Source organism: Tachysurus vachellii, chromosome 1 (genome assembly GCF_030014155.1).
Source record: "Tachysurus vachellii isolate PV-2020 chromosome 1, HZAU_Pvac_v1, whole genome shotgun sequence".
Lineage (NCBI taxonomy): Eukaryota > Metazoa > Chordata > Actinopteri > Siluriformes > Bagridae > Tachysurus > Tachysurus vachellii.
This window is the reverse complement of record NC_083460.1, coordinates 36,363,194-36,390,433: the sequence shown is the minus strand read 5'-3', so window position 1 is coordinate 36,390,433 and position 27,240 is coordinate 36,363,194. Positions and strand designations below refer to the sequence as shown.

Below are 27,240 nucleotides of genomic sequence, written 5' to 3'. Positions count from 1 at the left end.
TCATCAGGCATCAAGGCAGGATACACCCTGGACGGAGTGCCAACCCATCGCAGGGGGCACACACACACACACACTCTCATTCACTCACGCACTCAGGACAATTTTCCAGAGATGCCAATCAACCTACCATGCATGTCTTTGGACCGGGGGAGGAAACCGGAGTACCCGGAGGAAACCCCCGAGATATGGGGAGAACATGCAAACTCCACACACACAAGGCGGAGGCAGGAATCGAACCCAGACCCTGGAGGTGTGAGGCGAACGTGCTAACCACTAAGCCACCGTGCCCCCTCCTCGAGTAACTCGATTACAAAAAATATTCGAGGCAAATTCCTCTGCCTCGAAGCCTCATTTAATTCATTTTAAAGCTCACGTCACGTTCTTGTGCAATTATTTTGTGTGCGTGTGTGTGTGTGCGTGCGTGTGTGTGTGTGACAACGCGCTTAGGTAAAAGCGGAAGGATACGCGAGGAGTTAGCGGTCTTTTGATTTGAGCGCGCGGGCGCGTGCGGGCTGCAAAATGTAAGGGCGCGATAACAATGTCAATGAGCAAAGAGAAGAAACAAACAGGAGAAAACATCAGAAAATGTCCAAGGTTTGGGACACCATCAGAGCATCTGTTTTCAGCAGCAGGAAACATCGCTTCAAAGCGCAGGGCAAGCATCAATTCTGATTATGTTGATATGTTTACCTTTCTTCATTGCCATCACATGATCTAAAGACTTTTAAAGCACACACACGTTGAGAGAGAGAGAGGCTTTTACATTCTGATTAATACATATATGCTTAAAGCACTAGGTGTGAAACCATGCATGGCCTCTAGGTCCAGGTCCTGTCCATGTTTTTTGCCTCTTAAATACCACAAAGCATTCCAAATTAGACAGTAAAGGCTTATGTTATGCCTGAACTGTAGATTTAGAATCTGTTAGTTCTGAAAGTTAAGTTGCATGACTTAAAGGCAGTATTTTTGTATTATTATTACTATTTATTTTAATGTATGCCTTAGTTTTGATACTTTAAAAAAGTAATTTGAAAATAATTTATTTTTTTGTTTTTGCATCTCAGAAAAGGGTTCATTTAAAACCCAGAATGTTTGACACTTAAATGTACTTAATTCTTCTCAGTCAACTTTGTCATTGTTCACAGTACACGTACAGACAGAGAAACAATGGGTAATATCTAAATGTTTATTTTTGATAGAAAATATTGTTGTATGCATTGCATACTATGCATTTAAAAAATAAAAGTTCATTTTTCTAAAAAAGGAAACCAATTAGTTATTCATTTTAAGAGACCCGTCTTATTTTCTCTTGTATATTTAATATTGCTCTTTAATTAAGCAAAAATACATTTTATCAGATTACTCGATTAATCAATGAAATTTTTGGTAGAATACTCGATTACTAAAATATTCGATAGCTACAGCCCTAATTATAAGTCTACGAAAATATACTTGAATAGTTCAACTTCAAGTATGATTAGAGTAAGAATAACGAGTTACTTTTTCATATTTCTGCAGGTTTTATATTTCAAACAATGTTACTGTACTGTATCGGGTTTGTTTTTTATATTACAGCTGTCTACCTCACTTTTATTTATGTTTACAAAACACTGTACATATTTTAAAACACTTTATTCACCAGACAGTGAACAGCTAGTGAACTTCCTAGCACTAAACTTGCACTAAATTCTCAGGTTTCTCTGTGTTTATATTTAACACTTTGCACTATTTTATTACACTTTATTAAGCATTTCTTACATTTTCTTTCATTTTGCACCTTAAATGTTAAGAGATAATTGTTAAGTGTTCATTGTGACTTTAGACTTATGTTTACATTATAATTATTTGAGTTTTCCTGGTTGTTGACATTTCTGTCTTAATAACTGAGGGATTATCATCAGAGGAAGGTTAAGTTTAAAATAAAAATGTTTAATCGTAATATATTTTTCTCCTGGTCCTTATTTTAAATGGGCCATAAAAAAGTTCAATAATTATCGATACTGACCGATATGAAACACTGATATCGTGATACAGTTTTCGGCCATATCGCCCAGCCCTATCCTATATTCATATTTTATATTTTATACTATATATTATATTATATTTATATTATATTTTATACTCATTCTGTCTATATTGTATCTCATCGTCTGCATTGTTTTCTTGTATAGTGTAGTGTTATTTATGTCTGTACCTTTGAGAGTCACAAACTGCTGGAACCAAATTCCTTGTATGTGTCAACACACTTGGCCAATAAATCTGATTCTGATTCTGAAAGCATATGCGCCAAAATACAGTATACTGCATTTTATGCGTTATATTATTTGTCCACTAGGTGGTGCCCAAGATCAAGGTATCACAATTAACCTCGTGAAATTTACTTTAAACACGAAAGTCGTGCATACCTGACTTGTAGGGTCTCCTAACAGGCCACATATGTGAGGCACAATCTTGCTCAGAGTTAAACCCCTGGCTCCATATCTAAAGAAAACAACAATAGAAAAAATTATTAATTTGACTATATGCACTTTTAACAATGTAAATGTAAATAAACATGCAGACAAAACGTGGAGTGATACGCACATATTTAATGTTGAAATAAGGCAAAAACAGACAGCCTCTCTGGTCCTGTTGTTCTTGTGTTTGAATCCTGCCAACATTCGGTCCCATACGTACTGCATAGACCAGGTTACATGGTTTAAAGCATAAAGCAATGCCGATAACAATGCTGATAACTTATCAATACATGTCATGCTTTGTGGTTTCTGAAATATACCTATAACTATAATTAAGGTTGGCCTACACCAAACATGATAGCATGTATTTATGTGTTAAGAGAACATATCAGAGAACACTGTGTAACAATGGTCTTCTTCCTAAAAAAAAAAAAAAAAAAAAAAAAAAACACTAGTAAGAGAACATGTACCTGTGGATTGGCAGCTTGATCCATTATTTTTAACAGCAGAGAATGGGCTTGGTCTCTTACTTGGTCTTTGGCATCACCTAAACGGTCTGTTAAACTGGGCAGGACTGAAGACAAAAGGACAAAGAAGGAAAACTTACACCTTGTTTTTTATGACAGTGCCAACTTGTATTACAGATTCATGTCTGAATGGGTCATCTAGACTCTAAACTATATACTTTACTTTAAATTTACCAAAAAAGGAGGAAAGGTAGTTCTTATTGTTTAAAACAATAATTATTTTTTTTTTTACCTGTACCAATTTGGGGTTTAAAATTATTTTGTAATCTGGTGACTAAAGCAGAGACAATGTCCATTCCCAGAAGAGCCACCTGAAAAACAAAGGCAAATAAATATAAAAATGTATAACGTACAAATACACAAAAATTACAAAAATGTATAAATACACAAAATACAAAAAAAAATAAAAATAAAAAATAAAAAAAAAAATCATAATAAACAGTTTCTCAACAAGCCTGCAGTAAACGATGTGATTTTTATAACCCCGCCCATTTGACGTCGCACTGCTGGTATGCAAATGAGCACAGCAAAGGCTCATGGGTAGAGCAAAAATACTACTTTACAGACTGTTTATTTCTACAAATATACGCAGGAGGTTAAAAATAATCTACGGAATAAGTATATTATGTACTATAATCGCATATCTATTAAATATTATTAAATAAGAACGCTATCGTTATATCTACCGTCCTGTGAATGCGGAGGGGAAAATACAAGACCGAGACTCAGCACAACGCGCTTTAACCTTCCTTGTCTCGGGGTGGTTTGGGCTGTTCAATGAACGTCTAGTGAGAACATCCCTGCTAACACCTGACCAACACAACCAGCATCTCCTGAGCAGCTTTTGTTCAGGGTTTGGTGCAATTTTTGGAACCCTTTTATATCACGGTTTAAAAAAAGAATAAACAAAAAAAATACATGCACGTGGAAACAGCGCTCTCTAGCGGTCGCTATTGGAAGTGGCATGAAATCTAGTTTCTCTTGTGTAAGTTTTAAACCGATGATCCCTCAGGAGAAAATAAATAATCATCATCTTGTCATGTTGGTAAGAAAAACCTGGCAGGAAAGCACTTTACTATAGAGGACAGAATTCACACAGATTGTTAAACAAGAACACATTTTAATCCTGTGTAGGTTCATGCTACAGGAATGACAACACTTAAAAAAAACACATTAATTAGTTAATATAAAGTTAATTTTATTCATTCATTCATTCCTTTTTCTACCGCTTATCCGAACTACCTCGGGAGCCTGTGCCTATCTCAGGCGTCATCGGGCATCAAGACAGGATTCACCCTGGACGGAGTGCCAACCCATCGCAGGGCACACACACACACACTCTCATTCACTCATGCAATCACACACTACGGACAATTTACCAGAGATGCCAATCAACCTACCATGCTTGTCTTTGGACCGAAGGAGGAAACCGGAGTACCCGGAGGAAACCCCCGAGGCACGGGGAGAACATGCAAACTCCACACTCACAAGGCGGAGGCGGGAATCGAACCCCCAACCCTGGAGGTGTGAGGCGAACGTGCTAACCACTAAGCCACCGTGCCCCCCTAAAGTTAATTTGTTTTATAAAATTTATTTGAACTATAGCTGGAATTGATGTCATTGATGATACAGTAGAGGAAGCAACGCCTTCTGACCAATCAGATTCGAGAATTCAACATGCCAACATAGTACACACACACACACAAACACCAAAGTTAATTCAGCCCCAATGTCTTTCTTGTTAATCCACACACTACACACTCCTCCTGCACCGGTGTGTGTAGGCATGTCCGTACATCTTAATGTTGACCAAATATCCCCACGAGGAGAGGAATATCTGACCGGTTGCTCTTTATGGGGATGTTTAACTGGATTTCATTTGATTTCTTTCCACAGAAAAAAGACTTAATGATACAAAAGGTTTCTCCTGGTTGCTGAGGTTGTGGTTAGAGTTTGATCTAAGTGTGTGTGTGTGGAAATAAGCTGTAGCAGTGCTGCAGAGGGACTCCTGGCCTCATTTCTGCATGTGGTGCACTTACACTTGCTGGAGATGACTGGGTTTCCAGGCCAGCTGTGGAAGAGGAGTTCTGATTGGTCGGGTCGGCTCGGCTCAGGTGGCGTAAGAACGTTCTAGTAAATTTGGACTAAATAGGTCAAACAGTGAGGTGACAACCGGCACTCTCACTTTTTACAACACAACATGAGTCTAAGGTTTGTAATTTTAGCAACGTAGAGGATTCTGGATAATCTGCAGAGCCAAGTTATACCACACTGTACGGTAGAAAAGCTCAGTTTGTGTCTTTCTTTGTATTTGTTAGGATTATTGTCTAAGCTGCAAACTTCAGGTTTGTCAAAAAGAGCCAACAAAATAAACATGTGATTGTGAAATGATTCATGCATGAGTATAAAGAACACATTGATAGTGCTGCAGACCTTCAGGTCTTTCAGGCCTTCAGTCTGGCTGAACTGCATTCATAATGCAGGCTTCCCCCCCTAAAAAACCCTACTGCGGTACACACACACACGCACACGCACAGACACATGAGCTTCAGCAACAGTACTGAGCTAGTCCACTCAGACAATACACACTCACACACACACGAGATGCAGCAGGAGAATTGAGCTTACACACACACACACACACATACACACACAAGCTGCAGCAAGAGAACTGAGCGGGCGCATGCTCACACACACACGCACATACACACACTGCAGCAAGAGTACTGGGTGCACAGACACACACACACCCACACATATAAAATATCATCCAAGCCTTACATTATTATTACAGTGTAAGTGTAGGATCTTGAAGCATTTTGGTGTCACATCCTTAAATTCTTAGATAGCATTCATACATCACTTGTAGGAAAACTAAGTTTAAATCAGCTGTAATTGAATCTTTATAGTCATATATGCATTATAGTCGCAATAAAGAGCTCCAATCAATCTGAAAAAAAATGTCCGAAACTCTAAAATCATTTCATTTCAGAACATGAGGAAAAACACGTTCTGCTACAAGCTCACTTTACACAAGATCATTGAAACCTTACAGCTGAGTGACTCATGGTGATGGTAAGAAGATTGAGGTTTATTTCATTCCCATGGTGTCAGAATGCATCTCAATTTACATCTGTTTCTCCATGTTGTGTCACCTGCCATTTCCCACATACCAGCCATGTCTGTTATCATACGGCCAGAGGGTGAAAGCTAACAAGTGCTTCCTGTATGATGACTATGTTCGTGTGAAAGCACTATCTGCCCTCTTCCACATACATGAGCTCATAGATGCCTACAATTGGCTAGTGGCACTGTGAGAGAGAGAGAGAGAGAGAGAGACAGAGACAGAGACAGACAGACAGACAGACAGACAGACAGAGACAGAGACCTCTAAGGTTGAGCCATGTGCATGGAAACAACACCATCTCTGAGAACATCAGGGCTTACAGTACAGACTGAACACAAAGCGTCTCAGAGTATCAATTACCTACAGAGCAGCGCTAAAATATTGCAGAGCAAGATAACTTCGTTACTTCGAATGATTTTCAAGCAGCTTCTTTTTAGATCAATGCCAGTTAGCAGGACAGTTATGCAATGGGTAACATTGCTATTTCACCGGTTTTGATCCATGTTTGATCAGTCTTAAGATTTTTAAGCTTGGGACAAGAAAAGGGTGGAGCATCTGATGTGAAAGAGCTTTGTGATGTAGTGTATATTTCTGCTTCATAGCTAGTGTTTCCAGGATAGTGTCCAGAAGAGGAAAGAGGGAGAAGGAATGTATCGCATACAATATTTAATAATGATAGGGAGTTCAAAAGATGATAGATTAGATCGGATAGGAATTCTTTTTGTGACCAATCATATTGCAGGTAAGATCTACGACACAGTAAAGAAATGCCATATACTGTATATATATTCTGCTGCCATGTCATTTATAGATACTCTAACATATAACTCTGAAACACAGTCGAAATGCCATGGCAGCAGAAATGATATAATTCGTCCCTATGACATTTCTGCGCTGTGTCGGAGATGTTTTCATTTACATTAAATTACATTTATTAAATTTGTAACATACAGATGTTAGCTAATGTTGTCTAATATGATCGGACACAAATGTAATCCCTACACTAAATAGCCTCAAATATCTTAACATAGAGACAAAATGAAGGCTTATAATAGACCAGATTTTAAAAGCGCTTTTTTATTTATTGGACAACCAATCACAGTCTTCTAAAGAATGAGTCATACCTAGTAATGTGTTTAACCCCGCCTCCTCTCTAATATAATAGCTGTTGTATTATAACTCTTGAGATAAGATTTTTTGGCTAAATTAGCTCTCTATCTTTAAATCTTTATGAATACGGCCCTTGGATCTTATCTCATCCTGATATAGGAAGCAATATTTTAAACAAGTGAGAATGCAAGACGGGGGGCACGGTGGCTTAGTGGTTAGCACGTTCGCCTCACACCTCCAGGGTCGGGGTTCGATTCCCGCCTCCACCTTGTGTGTGTGTGGAGTTTGCATGTTCTCCCCGTGCCTCGGGGGTTTCCTCCAGGTACTCCGGTTTCCTCCCTCGGTCCAAAGACATGCATGGTAGGTTGATTGGCATCTCTGGAAAATTGTCCCTAGTGCGTGATTGCGTGAGTGAATGAGAGTGTGTGTGTGCCCGGTGATGGGTTGGCACTCCGTCCAGGGTGTATCCTGCCTTGATGCCCGATGGCGCCTGAGATAGGCACAGGCTCCCCGTGACCCGAGGTAGTTCGGATAAGCGGTAGAAAATGAGTGAGTGAGAGTGAGAGAGAATGCAAGACCATCTCATAAGGTCCCATAACCTAACTGAAGGTTTCACTTCAATCTGTGTCTGAACTGAATTCCATAAATTAAGCAAGTTCAGGAGCTTATTCTTTTATAATTGAAGGTTTGATGTTAAAGCAGTAATTGGGCTGTAACTGCCAAGTTCAGACCCAGCTGTCGTAATTTTCCATTGAGAGTTTATCGAGTTAGCAAACTGTGGACATGCATCACTTTAACAAGGTTGTAATAACACCATTAACGTGCAAGAAAGATCTAGAAGGACCTGGCTCCATCATAACAGACTACAAAAATAAATGTATATTAATGCTCATCCTGCTCAGTCCTAATTCATTTACATTGCTATATCTGCAGGGTACGAATGCGACTGGGTTTTGTCCATTACATATCACGAGCTTCATTCAAGGCACGTTTATTTTTTACTCATCAAACTCATGTCAGAGTCAAGCTGACCGACGAAGTTTGTTTCACTTACAAAGAATCACGTGTGAAATACCTGACTGTGTGCAATAACCCTGAAGCAATAATAGATTACAAATTTATCCTGAATCAATAAGCCAGAAACTGGAAAAGAAAGTACCGAAAGAGCTTATGACCATGACAGGAAAGAAACCAGACAAATAACAGGAAAAAACTGGAGGAAAGGATCATGTTTTGTTTGTTATTGTTTTTGTCTGTTTTTTACATCATGTGGTCTTTTGAAGGCGCTTGTCACAGTCGTAGTCTGATATTTCCTGCTGTATTCTTATACTGACACATATAGAGCAAGTTTCTGTGCAGAAATAACAATGGCTCCAGATAACTCAGTCACTGTGGTGAAGCTGTTAAACTTCTGATCAGAATATTGTGAGTTCAAATCCCAAGGCCAACAAACAAAAGGGCCTTGAGCAAGGCCCTTAACCCTCACCTGTATTAAAGAGGATGAAGAAGAAAGAATGAAGGAATATTTATTGTTCATTCCAGAACATGTACATGAAAGGGAACAAAACTAAGCACTGAGGTCCCAATGATAGCAGCCAAGTTGTTCTGAATAAAGGTGACAAATACCAGAGATGTAAATGTGCTGCAAGATGTGTCTCAACTCAAGTCAAGAAGTTTTTATTGTCATTTCAACCATATATCTGATGCAGTACATAGTGAAATGAAACAACATTCATCCAGGACCATGGTGCTACATAAAACAATACCTAGCTACATAAAACAACACCGAGCTACATAAAACAACACAGAGCTACATAAAACAACACCGAGCTATATAAAACAACACAGATCTACATAAAACAACACCAAGCTACAAAGAACAACACAGGGCTACATGAAACAACATAGAGCTACATAAAACAACACCGAGCTACATGAAACAACACAGAGCTACATGAAACAACACAGAGCTACATAGAACAACACAGAGCTACATGAAACACAGAGCTACATGAAACAACACAGAGCTACATGAAACACAGAGCTACATGAAACAATACCGAGCTACATGAAACAACACAGAGCTACGTAAAACAACACTGAGCTACATGAAACAACACAGAGCTACATGAAACAACACAGAGCTACATGAAACAACACAGAGCTACATAGAACAACACAGAGCTACATGAAACACAGAGCTACAAAAAACAACACCGATCTACATAAAACAAAACAGAGCTACATGAAACAATACCGAGCTACATGAAACAACACCAAGCTACATAAAAGAACACAGAGCTACAAAGAACAACACAGAGCTACAAAGAACAACACAGAGCTACATGAAATAACACAGAGCTACATGAAACAACACAAAGCTACAAAGAACAACACAGGGCTACATGAAACAACACAGAGCTACATGAAATAACACAGAGCTACATGAAACAACACCGAGCTACAAAGAACAACACAGAGCTACAAAGAACAACACAGAGCTACATGAAACAACACAGAGCTACAAAGAACAACACAGAGCTACATGAAACAACACCAGGCTACAAAGAACAACACCAAGCTACATAAAACAACACAGAGCTACATGAAACAACACAGAGCTACATGAAACAACACAGAGCTACATGAAACAGAGCTACATGAAACAACACAGAGCTACAAAGAACAACACAGAGCTACATGAAACAACACAGAGCTACATGAAACAGCTACAAAAACAACACAGAGCTACATGAAACACAGAGCTACATGAAACAGAGCTACATGAAACAACACAGAGCTACATGAAACAGAGCTACATGAAACAACACAGAGCTACAAAGAACAACACAGAGCTACATAAAACAACACAGAGCTACATGAAATAACACAGAGCTACATGAAACAACACCGAGCTACAAAGAACAACACAGAGCTACATGAAACAACACAGAGCTACATGAAACAGCTACAAAAACAACACAGAGCTACATGAAACACAGAGCTACATGAAACAGAGCTACATGAAACAACACAGAGCTACATGAAACAGAGCTACATGAAACAACACAGAGCTACAAAGAACAACACAGAGCTACATAAAACAACACAGAGCTACATGAAATAACACATAGCTACATGAAACAACACAGAGCTACAAAGAACAACACAGAGCTACATGAAACAACACCAGGCCACAAAGAACAACACCAAGCTACATAAAACAACACCGAGCTACATGAAACAGAGCTACATGAAACAACACCGAGCTACAAAGAACAACACCGAGTTACATAAAACAACACCGAGCTACATGAAACAACACAGAGCTACATGAAACAGAGCTACATGAAACCACACAGAGCTACAAAGAACAACACAGAGCTACATAAAACAACACAGAGCTACATGGAACACAGAGCTACATGAAACAACACAGAGCTACAAAGAACAACACAGAGCTACATGAAATAACACAGAGCTACATGAAACAACACAGAGCTACATGAAACAACACAAAGCTACATGAAACAATACAGAGCTACATGAAACAACACAGAGCTACATGAAACAACACAGAGCTACATGAAACAACACAGAGCTACATGAAACAACACAGAGCTACATGAAACAGAGCTACATGAAACAACACAGAGCTACATGAAACAACACAGAGCTACATGAAACAACACAGAGCTACATGAAACAACACAGAGCTACATGAAACAGAGCTACATGAAACCACACAGAGCTACAAAGAACAACACAGAGCTACATAAAACAACACAGAGCTACATGGAACACAGAGCTACATGAAACAACACAGAGCTACAAAGAACAACACAGAGCTACATGAAATAACACAGAGCTACATGAAACAACACAGAGCTACATGAAACAACACAAAGCTACATGAAACAATACAGAGCTACATGAAACAACACAGAGCTACATGAAACACAGAGCTACATGAAACAACACAGAGCTACATGAAACAACACAGAGCTACATGAAACAACACAGAGCTACATGAAACAGAGCTACATGAAACAACACAGAGCTACATGAAACAACACAGAGCTACATGAAACAACACAGAGCTACATGAAACACAGAGCTACATGAAACAACATCGAGCTAAGGACTAAAAGTAAGTTTTCCTAGCCACATAAAGTGCAACATGTGCAACATATTGCAAACAGTGCAAGATGAGAGACAGTGCAGACAGACAATACAAAACACTTCAGGACAAAAACACAAGACAGCGCTGACCAGTGTGCATTCTGTATGTTGTACAAAACATTGTGCAAAAGAGGGTTGTAACCACAGGGTTCTTGCAAACATATACACTTCTGTTACAGCAGCAGCTGGGTGAGGTATTGAAATGTGGTGTGCTAAAGAACAATTATAATAAATGTGCAAAATGTGTGTGTGTGTATTCATTCGGTAAGAGTTCAGTTCTGGTATTTAGGCACCTGATGGCGTGAGAGAAGAAACTTATCGTTTATGGATCTTGAGATAATTATAATAATAATAATTATATTATATATTATATTATAATTAAAATTTTTACCATATTATAATTTTTACCTGTACCTGTGCTGGGAACTCTAAAAATTACAGATGTTAGATAGCTAATGATGGATAACAACAAACTTTTAAATGAGGGCTCAACCATGAAACGTACACCTGAAAAAAATAATAAAAAACAGCAGGTGTGTAATCGACTAGTTGAACGTGTTGATGTCAGTTATTCTCCTGGAATATCAGTGTTCTGCTCCACAGACCTGCATGGCCGATCCTGATGCTGTGAATACCACTTATTAACTATTAAGATGGACTTCCTTACGTTCTTCCTGTATCTGCATGGGTTTGCTCCAGGTTCTACGGTTTGTTTCCATCTCCCAAAAGCATGCCAGGCAGTGGACTGGGTGTGAATGAGAGTGTGTACATGTGTGTGGTGCTCTGAGATGATCTAGCATTCAGCCCAAAGAGTTTATTCTGCCTTCATTACAGTGATTATGGGCTTAAATCTGAATCCACCACAACGCACAATTGACGAGGATATAAAGCGGTTACTGAATGCAAATGAATGAAAGAATGAATAAATGAATGAAAGACCATCTCAGAAAGCCTCATTCAATAACAGGTGGTGTTTACAGTGTCCAATACCAGCTCACTGCATCGCCACTTTAAAAAAACTAAATAAATCTGCTCATCCACAACTAGCTCAAACATGCTGAGGAATTTTCGCCTGATTGTAATATAAAAGGATTGAGCAACATGCTGACATGATACTGATTATACATATCATCGTGATTTCACCTGTTTGTGTAAAAAGCCACACGGCCCTGTTTATTTGCAGCACAGAGATAACTAGGCTTTTCCATACGCACATATCGGAGTGTCAGTGACAAATTCAGCGCTGAGCTGTGTGTACGGCTGACAGCGATACACCGCCGGCTTTCTCGTGTCAAGGTCATCGTGTCCATCTGGAACACCGAATCCGCAAAAGGCTGCACTGCAATCACTTAAAAATGCTAACGCAACATGATCGAACTCCAAATGACTCATAAAACAATCTATGAATATTTTATTACTCGGTATTAGGTATAAAGAAAGAATTTCCTAATAGATTGCAGAGACTCTTCATCACTAAAGACAAATGTACAAGACACACATGAAAGATTTTACACCAGTGTTTGCACACAATCCGGCAGTCTAAGATTGTGTTTGTCTCGTCCAGCCCTGGTTATAATTATATGACAGCAGTGAGAGTAGAACCGGACCCTGGTGCTTTTGTTGTCTCAAAACAAATAGTTTATGATACATTTACAGAGATTTATTTCAGTTGAATTTTGTTCTGCAGTTGTGAAGAAGTCATCCATCTGGGAACAAACGGAAAAAATAATGAATACTAAACGGTCACATACGTTTTTTAGTACATATTTTGTAGATGTTTATTTTATGATTTCTGCATTTTTGAGTCTGTTACAGAATTCAAACAACAAATAACACAGAATATCATGTAACCACTTTTCAGACAAAAACTTTATTGAAGCCTGTTTTTATTTTGCATTCAACATGAAGCAAGTGCAAAGAAACTATTGCAAGATTCTCCAGGATGATCAGTAAAAGTTACCAGCTCATTTTATAATAAAACAAATTTTTTTCTACTAATTTTAACAGTCAGTAATAGTTTAATAAAGCAAGTTTTGTAACTCAAAATATTGACTTATATTGACTCAAATAGTCAATTCTATCCTAACTGTTGGTTAATTTCCTCTTTCTAAACACTGTGAGGTGGTTTTCTTGCCTTTTTGTCAGGAGTCTCCGGGGTTAGTGCTTTGTAACAGTCAGAAGAAGAGCTGTTCAAAAAAATTGAAATTTTCCAAAAGTCGCAGCCTTCAGGAAACATGACAATCCGCATTTTTGTATTATACAACTTAAAGAGACGAAACAGAGAGGCTGGTTTGGGAATGTATGGGAATATAGGTGCTATAATGTACGTAATAACAGGGACTTACTGGTCTTGTGGACATTCCTCATCATGAATGTGCAAAACATCATTAAATCATCGCTACTTTTGATTAAACTGAGCAATAATCCACTTTAAGGTTGTTACGATCACATCTCGTCACTTCGGGATGAGACACACTGCTAATCGTTGATTAGTTTCCTGTTACAGAGCAGCTCCATGTGTTTTATTCCTTACATGACTGATAATTATGTGCCACTACATGATGTACTACATGGATCTCCACTAAACGTTATTTCTCCTTACTTTTAAAGCCCTTCAGAAACTTGCTACAAAATACCTCCCAGATCATATACTCCTACACTCCCTCCTGTATTCGTCACTCTTCCTCATCATCCTCATCCTTACATCCCGTGCCTTTTTAAAAACAACCGGCACTCCTTAGTTGCACCTCTCCTCGTCTCTGTAATTCTCTCACAGAAAACATCTGTAACATACAGTAGTCACCACATTCTCACCACATTATTTTATTATTTGCAACTTGTTTAATTTATATAGTGACCTTGAGTGACAATAATAATAATAATTGCTGTGGAAAAGACCACTGACAATCTCATATCTCACAGCCAACAAGTTCTGTTTCACACATAACAAAGAAGCGTATATATCTAAAATTCATGCAGGATGTGACTGCATAGGAGTATAAAGACACACACACACACACACGCTGCTGTAGTGTATCTGCAGAGTCATCATGAGGTCAGTGTTGCTCAGATGACACAGCTGTAAGACAAACCCTACACGGTGACGTGATACAACAAAGCAGCTGAAAGTCTTTCATTCTCAGTAGGCCACGAATGAGAGTTAGGGACAGGGTTCGATTTCTTTTTGTCCCCCAGCTGTGAAATATTATCTGAGTTTTATTGTTACGTTTATTCCTACATAATCCAAAACAGAATGGCACCAGTTTTTTCATGTAGTGTTCTGGTAGAGCAAGCCCTTCCAGACTAAAACCTAGTCACAAAATTGTATACTGTTTATAATTCACTTCAGGATTTCACAGTTTTGGATTTGGAGGAGCTTACGTTTATCAAAAGTAGTGCAGACTTTACGCAGACACGTCATGTCACACACATATCTATATTCACACATACAGATCTTCTTCACTTTGCATATTCAGTGGTAGGAGTTTATAAGAAGGATCCCATGTGTGCAATTTCACCAAATCAAAATGCAGCAAAATCAAGCACTTTTGGCCGCAACAATCACAAAATATCACTCTGGGAAATCCTGAAGGAACTGGTTTATATACTGCAAATATAGTTTTATAGAAGCCTTTATTTGCCACATATACACATACCTGCAAACTCACAAGAGGTGAAAAAGGTGACAAGGTTCGAAAGCACTTTTATTAATCCTATTTTTACCAAAATTTCTTGGAAATAATTTTTCCCTGTACAATTTGAGTGCCTTGGAACCTTAATAATTTGATGAACACAAATATTGCAATTTCTTTTGTTTGTTGGCCGCCACAAGCCTTTCAAGTGCCCGTTTTTGTTGTTTATCAATGTGTCTCTTTATTGCTTTTTGTTCGTCCTCTGCGGCTTGAAGTGATGGACGAAATAGGTGATTGCCTTATCTTGCTTCTGAATGCTGATTGGTCAAAAGACGCGAGGATGATTGAGACGCGAGGCGTCATCTGCTTACTAGTGCTTCACACTCCAGTCCAGTTGGTGGCGGTGAATGCACCAAAAGTTGGTTTGCCATCCGCCATAAAAAGTCATTATAAGTAGAGACGCGAGGCATCAGCTTGATAGATGGTTTACTACGCTGCATCCAAAACCGCCGCCTAAGCACTACTTCGCCTAATTACTGGATGGAGGTAAGCGGTTTCGGACGCAGCTGAAAGAAGCCCCCCAAAAAAAAAAACTAATGACATATTTTGATTAAAAACGGCGAATTTCGCCGAAAATGCTACTAGTTTGCAGGTATGATACATTACAGCACCGTGAAATTCTTTCTTCACATATCCCAACTTTGGAAGTTAGGGTCAGAGCACAGAGTCAGCCATGATACAGCACCCATGGTGGGTTAAGGGCCTTGCCCAAGGGCCCAACAGTGGCAGCAACCCAAAGTCTTAACTGCTTGAACCACCTCTGCCCTTTTAAGGTCATTGTGACACGAATAAGAGTTTTTCTGCACTGGGAAAGCATCTGATTTATCATACAATTTGTCTTTTTTATATCCGTTCTATATACTACAAGGCCAGACGTTTGTGGACATGTATGCTTTTTGAAGATCCCATTTCCCATTTAGAAGACTTTCCACCTGATTTTGGAGTATGGCTGCAGGGATGTGTGATCCTTCAACCACAAGAGCATTAGTGAGGTCAGTCCCTGATGTCAGGTGAGGAGGTCTGGAGTGCAGTCGGTGTTCCAGTTCATCCCAAAGGTGTTCAGTGGGATTGAGTCAGAGTCAGGGCTCTTTGCAAGACACTCAAGAAAAGCAATGTTTTCATAGACTTTGTGCTTTGTCCACAGGGGCATTGTCATGCTGGAGTGGGTTTTGGTAGTTCCGGTAAAGGAGGGGAAAGTGGTAGATGTTGGACTACTGCTTGAAAGTAGTCCAACACCATGAGTTCATGAGTTTAAATCCCAGGTACCCCAAGCTTCCACACCTGGCCCCTGCGCAAGACTCTTAACCTCCAATTGCTCATAAATGAGATAAATGTATGTCTAAGGGATAAGGGCTTCTGCCAAATACCATAAATGTAAATGAAGTGATCGTGTAATGCTAAAAAAGGCCAAAACGTAATTATTTAACGTACAATTGTGCATTTGTAGTTTGTGCAAGGGCAAAATATGGGTGATCAGGTGCCCACAAAGGTGGTGTTCTAGCTGCTTAGCTATGTAGATATGGTAGCCTAGTGGTTATGGTGTAAAACTACCAGTTGGAAAGTTGTGAGTTTGAATCCCAGGTTCACAAAGCTGCTACCACTGGGGCCCCTGAGCAAGGCACCAAACCCTCCATTACCCAGTCGTATAAAAGTAAAATAAAATGTAAGTTGCCGTGGATAAGGGCATCTACCAAATGTGGTAAATGTAGCTATTGCTTTATCCTGAATAATTATACCGGTGAAACCATGGAAACTGGCAAAAAACTAAACATAGAAATTCCTAAGTGCAGTGAGCGTAGAGCGATTTGAGTAACGTGAAGTGAGAAATATGACACATCTCTGTCTCTTTCTCTCACACACTTACACACACACACACATCACTATATAAACACACAGAGTACGTACATCACTGAATAGCCTACAGTAAGCCTGAAGGCTTTGTAAGACGTCAGACAGGTTTTGGCCTGTGCAAGTTTTCTTAAGCTTGAAGCTGTTCCGGTTGGTAATCCACTATATGTTCTAACTCATCTTAACAAAAATGACATTAAAGCACAGCGAACAAATTGTTTAAAACCTCATCACAAAAGCAGCACAATGCTAAGCACAAAACCCGAACAAAAAGTGAACAATAGGTAGTTTGAGTAAATATTTCTATCTGATCTGAGCTACAATTTGTAAAGATTTATAGAAATACAATGCAATGTTAAAGAGTATCTGCTTTTAAACAGAAAAAAAGCACAGAAGTCTAAATGTAAGGCAAGGTTTCTCACTCCTAGAATACTTTCCACTGGAATTATTATATTCAATGCAGCCTCTTTTCATGACACCATGATTTTTTGTAAATCAAAAAAATAGAAATAGAAATCAATTTTATTTCTACAGCACTTTAAACAATGGACATCACTAAGCTTTACAAAAATATCCAAATTTTGTATTTATTTTAAATGTATCCCTAATGAGAAATGCAGAGATGATGGTGTTGATAACAGAAAAACTCCCAGAGATGATACGAGAAAGAAACAAGACTCAAAAGGCAATCCATCCTCATCTGAGTGACATCGGATAGCGTGATTAGAAACATCTTCCCTTCGAGAGCTATTAACTGCACTTTTGCACAATTATGTAACCAGGAAATTCATCCTAGCTTCGAGTCTTTACGTTATCTGGTCATGGATGGAGATTGTTCATGGTTATTTACAGTCCTAAGTCATCTTCATGGTCTCTAAGTGGTTCCATCCACATTGACCGCAGGTTTAAGTTATAAATTAATAGACCTATTTTGTTTACTTGAACGTTGTGTGTATTCCAGTTGTATACCAGGTTTTATACCAGGGAGGACTGTAAAAAGTTGTGTGTATAACATTCAAAGGAAATCTGAACATGTTGTTGTTCAAACATGACAGACACATATCAGAAAAAGGGGCATTTTTGCAGTGTTTTGCCAAAAAGATACATACAATATATATGAATAATATTTAAGGCACAATAACTAATCAATATGGCAGAGGAACAATATTGTTGTCAGTGATTATTCAGTGCACCGTCCCAAATAGATAGGCACTTAGCTAAATAGTGGTATTTGTCAGAGGAAAACAAAGCAGAAGAGACAGCATTTATTTTGTCACATATACATTTCAGCACATTGAAATTCTTTCTTCACATATCCCAATTTTGGTGGATGGGATCAGAGAGCAGGGTCAGCCATGATACAGCACCCCTGGAGAACTGAGGGTTAAGGGCCTTGCTCAAGGGCCCATCAGCTGCAGATTGGCAGTGCTGGGGACTGAACTCCAATCCTCTGATCAATAACCCAGAGCCTCAACCGCTTGAGTCACCACTGGCCCACGAATGTGACCTCAATGTCTCAAATCCCTCACTCACCACGTGTTCACACAAGGAAGCAATGAAATGAAAGATGTGATGCAACAAAGCCAACATTGGCCCAAATTATCCCAGGGAACCGAAGCCATACTGTAGCTTGTGTGGTCCGATGTTTCGTCAGTTCCCCACTCCCAGCTGAATTAGTTTTTGTACACTGTTTACTCTGCACTGTTTAACTTTTTCTTAAGAGCAATAATGAACAAATGTACAGTACTTGGAAATGAAGTAGCACAGGTCTCTGGTGCACACACAAAAACACATCCGTTGCCTACTTATGTACAATCTAACTATTGATGCATGGATGGGACAGCAGCCTAGACATTAACGATTAAAACTGTTTTATTCTTTACTAATATTACGTAAGATTTTGATCAGGATTTTGATAGAAACATGTCTGCAATCCACACCATATATTGATATATGGCTGATTTTATCAACAGTACATAAAAACATTTTTTTTATTTATTTTATTTTTTAACATTTTTCCCAGGGATTTTCAAAACACATTCTATAACACAAAACCATGATGTACATCCATCCAGCCATCTATTGTATCACTTATCCTACACAACCCATTACAGACACACTCACAACTCTTAATCATCAATTGCTCAGCTGTATAAAATGAGATTAAAACGTGGAAAAGAGCGTCTGCCAAATGATGTAAATGTATAAAATGGGAGGGTTGTGTCAGAAAGGCTATCCGGCTTAAAGCCTGTGCCAAAAAATACAACATGTGGATCGACCAAGAGCAAGGATCTGCTGAGGACAACATGATATTGTGCCACAATTACGGAATTAAATATAATGACAAATCATCAATAAATCTTCAGTGTTCAGCACTGTTCTCACCCCTGATGTGAGTCTTTTCCAATAACACCACCACCTGAAGCTTTTGATTCCTTTAACTCTAAAGCAATTTGCCAACCGTTTTTGTTATTTTTATTAACCCCATTTTGTGTTTTATTTATAAATAAATAATTTAATCAACTCCTGAAGCAAGAACTCTTTATAAACAGCATTAAGAGCCCTAAAACTGTCGATGAGACAAGAAGATTGGCTAGACTGCAAAGCCCCAGTCTCTAAGTATGTAAGTGAACTCCATGTTCCCTTTCCAGGAATAAAAGTAGATGCTCTTATCGCCTAAATCAATACCCATTTACATCTTAAACATCTGCTGCATTTCTGCTGAGGTGTGATATCCAAATACAGCGGATCACTTAGACATGTCTGCCAACATATGCAGTCGTCTGGTGTACAAGAAGCACGTGAGCCTCATCATCAAGCTCAAATGACAATTTTTAATAAAGCATAATTATTTTTATTCACCTTGAAGTTGCTCGAGTTGACCCACGAAGTAGCCAAGCCGTCCACCATCTTGTCAAGCATGGTCTGATCATGCTCCAGGTCATGTGACCTCTGCCTGTCCAGAACGTAGTCTATGATCTCTTGTCCGACCTGGAGTCGCCGTCCCAGGTCTTTCTGCATCACCTGTTCCACAATATATTCCATATTGGCCTCCATGTTTCATTAAGATCAAACCAGTTACAGACCAGAAAGCTCATAAAAAATGGCAACCAGATGCAGTGATCAGTAAAAGTGATGACGTGTGACGAGGGCAAAAACAGCACTTTATTTCAAAAAGGTTCTCCCTTTATTTACAAGCCGGCATGTGGGAAGCATGTGTGAGCTATTACAGAAAATAGTTCAAACGCTGGTTACGGAAAGACTTCGGGGATTCGTCTGCGATTGGAAAACGAAGGTGACGTTCGGTTCCCGCATTCTCTTGCAGATCCACTCACAGTCCTGCGAGGAAAACTGAAACAGAGTGTGGAATGGATCAGAGTTTAGACAGACGAAGTATACAAAAAGCTTTTTTGAATGCAGTTTTCAGCATATCTTCAAATCCAAATTTTCCTAGTCACATACACAATCACATACTGTAGGCCATGCAGGTCATAAAAATAGAATCAAACAGATTAAAAATAGACTTGGAATAGAATTGCAACAAAAATACAACTGCACAGGTAGAGAGTGGAAAAATATATAAACAACATATTTAAAAGATTATTTGAATATAAATACAATATGACATGAATAAAGTGCAAAAGTGGGCAATTTTAGTGCAATATATTTTATGTAAAAAAAAAAACCTGAGGATTTGTTGTGTATAAAACACATGATGTACAAATCTATAAATGTACAGTAAAGTGTTATGTTATGGACACCAACAGTATGTACGGTTAAAAAGTAATACAACCAACACACATACATTGGATGTTGTATTTATTAATAAGCATCAGATATAAAAAAAACACATTTGGAATAAATAACTTGCAGTGGTGGCTATAAATGAGTAATACAACTACAGTAACAGTTTATTCACAGGAGATCATACAGTTGAACAACAACATAGCCTCACGCTGATAATGAACAGACTAATTAATCATTTAGATGTTGATTTCTATAAGAAGTCATTTGTTTAAGAACGAGCCTCCGATGTCAGCACTTTGCAGCAGACAGGTTTTCCACCGATGGAAAGTGTTCATGACAGATAACTTGTCACTCTCAGTTTTTACTAACATGACAAATGGCTTTTTTTATTATTATTATTATTATTATACAATTAACCCTGAGAAAGAGAGCGAGAGAGAAAGAGGCTAGTGAGGGAAATACGGTGCTGTTAAAACACAACAGAATCTACCTCGTCCTATGGATGTTCCACAACATTAAAATGTGACTATAAGAAGATAAACTGTACAAGTACCACGCAGTGCAGGACCAAAAATCCAGAAGGTGGGGTCTGACCTGATCCAGCTTCACCTACCTGGGCAAAGCCAAACCAAGTCCAGAAATTAGAGACAACTTTAAAGTAAATTTAGTTTTTTAAGGCTGAATAAATATGTCTGGTGATCCGTGTAGGTTAGGTTTAGGTTTATAGGAGAAGTTAGCTCAGGTCAAATTCTACAGCCTGCTCAGTTAAAAGAATTTGTAAACCATTTTAAAGAAACAAAACATTTTAATCTCTGGGGTATTAAAAAAAACACCCCAAAACATGCGGTTATTGGGAAATAATCACCTTCGGGAATAACGTCATTATTTCCATGTAACAACAAAAACTGTTGTGTTTTATTCCTTACCTAAAAGTAGGGGAAAGTTAACCATATTTCTTTAATATTATCAAAAACATCTTTAAAGTATCCCAGTTTACCAGATCAACAACAAAATTAGTCATTTATTACTGAGCTCAGAAACAAAACTTTTGGAATGACTGAATGAAATAAAAAAGGACCTTTAAATCTCAGTGAATTTTAATATAAATCTGGACACAGCTGCCTACAGGAGAAAGAAACTGCTCAGGTCTTAATTTAGGAGTTTGATTAAATAAGTGTAAAAGCAGAATAAAAAGGTGTGTGTCTCAAAACACAAGCATGCTGTGATGTAAACAAACACACTGGACTCATAAAACCTCAGTAGTTTCACTCGTGAAAGCAGATTATTTGCATTTCAGCAGGTTATAATTACACTTACATGGAATACATTTCCTACAATCTGCACCTGAAAAATGCACATCCAGGCTTAGCAAAGTTGATTCCTTTAATAAAAATAATCACAAGGCATTTGATTTGAAATGCAATTCAGGTTTGTTTCTTGTTAACATTCTTAATAAATACAGCTGATGAACCCATGATATGTTGTATTTATTGAGGTTTATTATAAAGCCCAATACCAGTTGTGACCGTTTTACAGTTAAATGCAACACTCAGAAACAAACTGTCTGGTTGTTGTTAAACATTTGCAATAGTAAGAATTCATGCAGGTAGCTGCAGAGAGAGGATGGCTAGCTAACTTGCTAGCTAGCTGCAGAAAATAACTATTTTCATTGGTTAGCTTTGTTTCGGCTAACTTGAAAAAGCATTTCTTACAGTGTTAACGGAGCGAATCAGCTTCTTCTACTGTAGAAAAAAGAGAACAGATGATACATGCTGTAAACATACATACCTGCCATGTCAGTCTGCACTGAGCATCACTGGGTTTGTTGATTATCAGATATTTCTGCAGCAAGCAGCGGGTTTCATCTCCGCCCCAAAGCGCCCGTTTGGCATAAAGACTAAATTGCGCATGCGCCAGTAGTAGCGCGTTTGCACGCGTTATTTTTTCCAACAGAACTGGCGCAAACCCCGCCTCCTTTTTTACTATTAGCTGCAAGGCAGATTTTTTTTAACGTACAGACAGGCTTGCTGCTGATTGGACAGTTCATCGCTTTGTGAATATGAATGAGCCAATCATAGCAAACACTTCGGAACCTTTAAATACTGTATACTAGCTTATAAAACAATGCCCTCTACCGCCAGAAAATGTTTAGGCATCTATATGAATTGATATATGAATTATATATATATATATATATATATATATATATATATATATATATATATATATATATATATATATATATGAGTGTAAAAGTCAGTCACCCAGTCAATAAAAGTATGAAGGCTGTGTAAGTGAAAGCAAGTTACTATATAACAGTATATAATATAATATGGTATATAATATAATATATATAATATAATCATAGTGGTGTCTCCTGAGAAAGATCTTGACTGCAAGCTTTTCAGACCTGTTTACCAAAGAACAGTTGGGTGAAATCTGACATAGGTGTGTTTGACCGAACTACCCAGGTTGAGGAGTAGAAAGGAACAAAAACTGTAGTCCATATACTGTATAACATACTGACATAGACTAATGTACAAAATCTATACATTCCTACCCTCACAATAAACAGGGAATAAATATAATTAGGGCATTATAAATTAGATAATGACATTTAACATTAACATTTAACTAGATGTTAAATGACTGTAACGACTAGAGCTTCCTGAATTTGTGGGGAATTTTTCTCAACTCCAAAAGAGAGAGATAGATAGATAGAGAGAGAGAGAGAGAGAGAGAGAGAGAGAGAGAGAGAGAGAGAGAGAGAGAGAGAGAGAGAGAGGTTTCCTTATTTCTGCCTTTAGTTACAGATATTAAGGTTTGGTTCAAGGTTAGAAAGACGCGTGTGTGTGTGTGTGTGTGTGTGTGTGTGTGTGTGTGTGTGTGTGTGTGTGTGTGTGTGTGTGTGTGTGTGTGTGTGTGTGTGTGTGTGTGTCTGATACTATGGTATGTACTGGTATAACATCCAGAGTGATTTCAGATTCCACCACAACCTTTGAGATGATTAAATAAATAAAGACATAAGATATCAAGTAGAAGGAGTTTGTTTTGAACATTGGACAAAAAGTTTGCCTTTTTCAGGTTGGATCAGCATTTTATTGATAGTGTGTCCTAGCAAAAATGTAGCTCCTTTACAAGTTTAAGACAGCTCCTTATAAGATATCAGACTTTAGTTTCAACCACATCATTTCCTTTGCTGATTAGTAAGTAGACCGTAGCAGTTAGGAAGGTGCCAACCATACCATGTTATGAATTTAAATAAAAATGTGGAAATATTTTGGCTTGAGTTGTTGCTAGTAGGCACTGGAGCAATTATATTATGAATACGCAAATATGACCAAATTTGTGGTTTTCAACTGGATAAGACATGAGTTTCAAATTGCAGTAACATCATTGCGGAGATATCTGATTTCTAACACATATCTAATTTAACTAAATGTCAGCTAAATATTAAGGTCTTCATTATCTATTTAGTTAAAAAAAAAACTATAAATTTATTGTCTTCAATGTCTATCAGATAGTGATGTGTAATCTTCAGAGTTTTCAAGAATGTAGTTGAAACATTAAAATGCCTTCAGTACATGTAAGTATGACTTAAAAACTAAAGATATGATGGCAGTTTCACTGGCAGTCATACTTTAAAATACCACCATGTAAATATTTATTATCCCCATTTTCCAATCAATTGCTCACACAGTCTTTTAAATTTTATTTCTGCCTCTAAGACGTTGTACCAACATATGGACAAACATGTGGACATCTGACCATCACATCCATATGTGGTCCTTCTCCAAACTGCACCATAAAGATGTAAGCACACAGCTGTCTGTATGCGGTATGTTTGTATGCTGTAGCATTAAGATTTTATGATGTATGAGTTAGAGACTGTAGCAGTGAGGAAAAGACATGAGGCAGAGATGGAGGTAGCAAAGATGAGGATGTTGAGGTTCTCTTTAGGAGTGACGAGGATGGACAGTATTAGGAACGAGCACATCAGGGGGACAGCTCAGGTTGGCTGTTTTGGGGACAAGGTCAGAAAGGATAGATTGAGATGGTTTGGACATGTACAAAGGAGGGAGCTGGTTATATTGGTAGAAGGATGTTGGAGATGGACCTGCCAGGTAAGAGGTCAAGAGGAAGACCAAAGAGAAGATATATGGATGTGTTAAATGAGGACATGAAAGTAATTGGTGTGAGAGTAGAGCATGCCAAAGATAGAGTTAGCTGGAAACAGATGATTCCCTGTGGCCACCCATAACGGGATAAAGCCAAAAGTAGAAGCAGTAGAAGAAGCTGTAGCATTAAGATTTCCTTTCTCTGTAACCAAGTTGCCCAAACCTGTTCCAGCATGACAATGCCCAAACCAAAGATTATAAAGACATGGTTTGCCAAGGATGGTGTGATAACCTTGTGTGGCATGCATAGATCCCTGCCCTCAGCCATGCTGTACACCTTTGGGATGAACAGAAATGCAGACTGCAGACTGCGTGCCTCCTGTGGCTGAATAAACACAAAATCATTACAGCCACGTTGCAAAATCTATTGGAATAAACAATTGGAAAATCCTTCCAGAAGCGTGGAAATGCCTGCCCATGCCTCCTTCTTCTCCTCCTCTAGATTTTATTTTAAACATTGTGTATTGTGTTTTTGATTTCAGTTAAGAATTAAATTAGTGACCAGGACACATGCACATATTTTAGATGTACATACTGTAGTCGTAATATGTGTATGACTGCCTTCTATTCTCCATATTACTCTTAATACAAAACCACAGGATACTGAAATTAGGAAAATGCTAGCCACATTTATAGTTAATATGTATATATATGTTTTACTAATGCCATGTTCCACCAAGGAAGAGTGCTGCATACCACAGTGCATGGTGTCTTCCTCATTATCATTTTAAATTATAATGTGGGTGAAGAGTGGCAAGTCGTCTGACGTTCTGTTTACCCAGTAATTTGCATATGGCTGTAGAATAAAAAAGCACTCTAGGGTAGAGTTCCAAAGTCCATTTGCATCAATACTGCCAACATGTCAAACTCCTCTGTTTGTTGTGCTTTTGAGCCCACTGTCTTACACCAATATCTACCCTCTGTTCTTATTATAGAATTCATTTTTGGCCTCACGGGGAATGTCCTGGTCATCGCCATGTTTGCTTTCCACATGGAAAGCTGGAAGCCAAATTCCATCTACCTGGCACATCTGGCTGTGGCTGACTCAGTGGTGCTGGGCTGTCTGCTATTCAGAGCAGACTACTACAGCAGGAGACAAAACTGGATCTTCGGAGATGCCTTCTGCCGCATCCTGCTCTTCCTCCTGGCAGCCAACAGGGCCGCTGGCATCTTCTTCCTCACCGCAGTGGCTGTGGACCGCTACCTGAAGATTGTGCACCCATTACACCGCATAAATAGGATGAATCTGAGCTACGCCATGTGGGTCTCTGTAGGCCTCTGGGTTATGGTTATACTTTTGACAGGTCAGTTATTGGGCTCACCGCACTTTTTTAAGTTCGGCAATCACACCCAGTGTGAGAGCTTCAACATATGCTTGAATAACAATCCACTAACAATCTGGAGCAATGCCTTCTATGTGATCCAGTTCTGCGTGCCAGGCAGCATCATCATCTTCTGCACAGCCTGCATTACATGGCAGCTGAAAACCAAGACCATGGACACCACAGGCAAGATCAAGAGGGCAGTCCAGTTCATTTTTGTTGTCGCCATGGTCTTCCTTATCTGCTTTTTTCCAAGCACTGCCTCACGGGTTGCTGTTTGGGTCCTGAAGATCTGGTACAACGAGTGTTCACACTACAGTGAGGCAAATCTGGCATTTTATACTTCAGTCTGCTTCACCTATTTGAATAGCATGCTAAATCCTCTGGTTTACTACTTTTCCACTCCTGCATTCAGTGGCATCATACAGAAACTTTTCAGAAGACTCACAGGACAAAAGGAAGAGCTACCTTCAGGGAAAAACACTGTGTCTACAGTAACAAGCGAATAAAGTAGATTTAAGCAAATTGTGTGAAAAATGCCAAGACCTGATAGGTGCATTTTGTTATAGTGATAATTAAAATTCAAATATGGTGTATAAATGTCAACAGTTCATTGTTCAATTTGCATAAAGACAACATATTAATAATAATAGTAATAATTTTGTGGGAGATTATAAATGGTAGAAATAATAACTCTATAAAGCATTACATTTAAATTAAAAACAAATTCTGGTTGAGTTGAGCATCATGTGGCATCTGAATTCATATTGACTTGCAAAGTGTCTGATTGCATGGCAAGCTAAGCATCAATGAGGCAGTTTGCATATCTTGTCATTTATGTAAATATTATTATGATTATTATGATTATTATTTATTTATTTATTTATTGAACTATGAATTTTAAAACAGTTTTTTCTTTTATCAAAAAAATGTCTGTTACAGGGTAAGAAGCCATGATGTAAGTGAGCACCACTTGTGAAAGTCTGGTCATTTTATAGTGTGCTTATTTTTATAGTTCCAAAGTCCATTTGCATCAATACTGCCAACATGT

At 38.4% G+C, this 27,240-nt stretch overlaps 2 protein-coding genes and 1 non-coding gene across 11 annotated transcripts in view; 2 read left to right on the top strand and 1 right to left on the bottom strand.

Annotated features, from left to right (window-relative positions):
- Positions 1–22,667, bottom strand: part of LOC132856155 (CLIP-associating protein 1-B-like) — a 72,051-nt gene extending 49,384 nt beyond the window's left edge. For 2 of the 9 annotated variants that reach the window (XM_060885613.1, XM_060885622.1), the window contains exons 1-6: positions 22,478–22,666; positions 19,805–20,293; positions 3,216–3,294; positions 2,927–3,030; positions 2,584–2,675; positions 2,406–2,481 (exon numbers count right to left, since the gene is read on the bottom strand). In XM_060885613.1, the coding sequence (XP_060741596.1) occupies positions 2,406–2,481; positions 2,584–2,675; positions 2,927–3,030; positions 3,216–3,294; positions 19,805–19,999 (546 nt within the window). In that variant the 5' untranslated portion in view covers positions 20,000–20,293; positions 22,478–22,666. Of the gene's footprint in view, positions 1–2,405; positions 2,482–2,583; positions 2,676–2,926; positions 3,031–3,215; positions 3,295–19,804; positions 20,294–22,477 lie in introns of all 9 variants that reach the window. The other 7 variants (XM_060885629.1, XM_060885636.1, XM_060885646.1 and 4 more) reach the window with 5 other exon arrangements.
- On the top strand, positions 3,727–3,858 carry LOC132857243 (U4atac minor spliceosomal RNA). The gene has a single exon (XR_009649515.1). It is a non-coding gene; the product is annotated as a U4atac minor spliceosomal RNA (small nuclear RNA).
- A 3,059-nt stretch (positions 22,668–25,726) lies between the features above and the next one.
- LOC132842508 (hydroxycarboxylic acid receptor 2-like) lies at positions 25,727–26,721 on the top strand. The gene has a single exon (XM_060865238.1). The coding sequence runs from the start codon at positions 25,727–25,729 to the stop codon at positions 26,696–26,698; it is 972 nt and encodes a 323-aa protein (XP_060721221.1). The 3' UTR covers positions 26,699–26,721.
- The last annotated feature ends 519 nt before the right edge of the window (positions 26,722–27,240 follow it).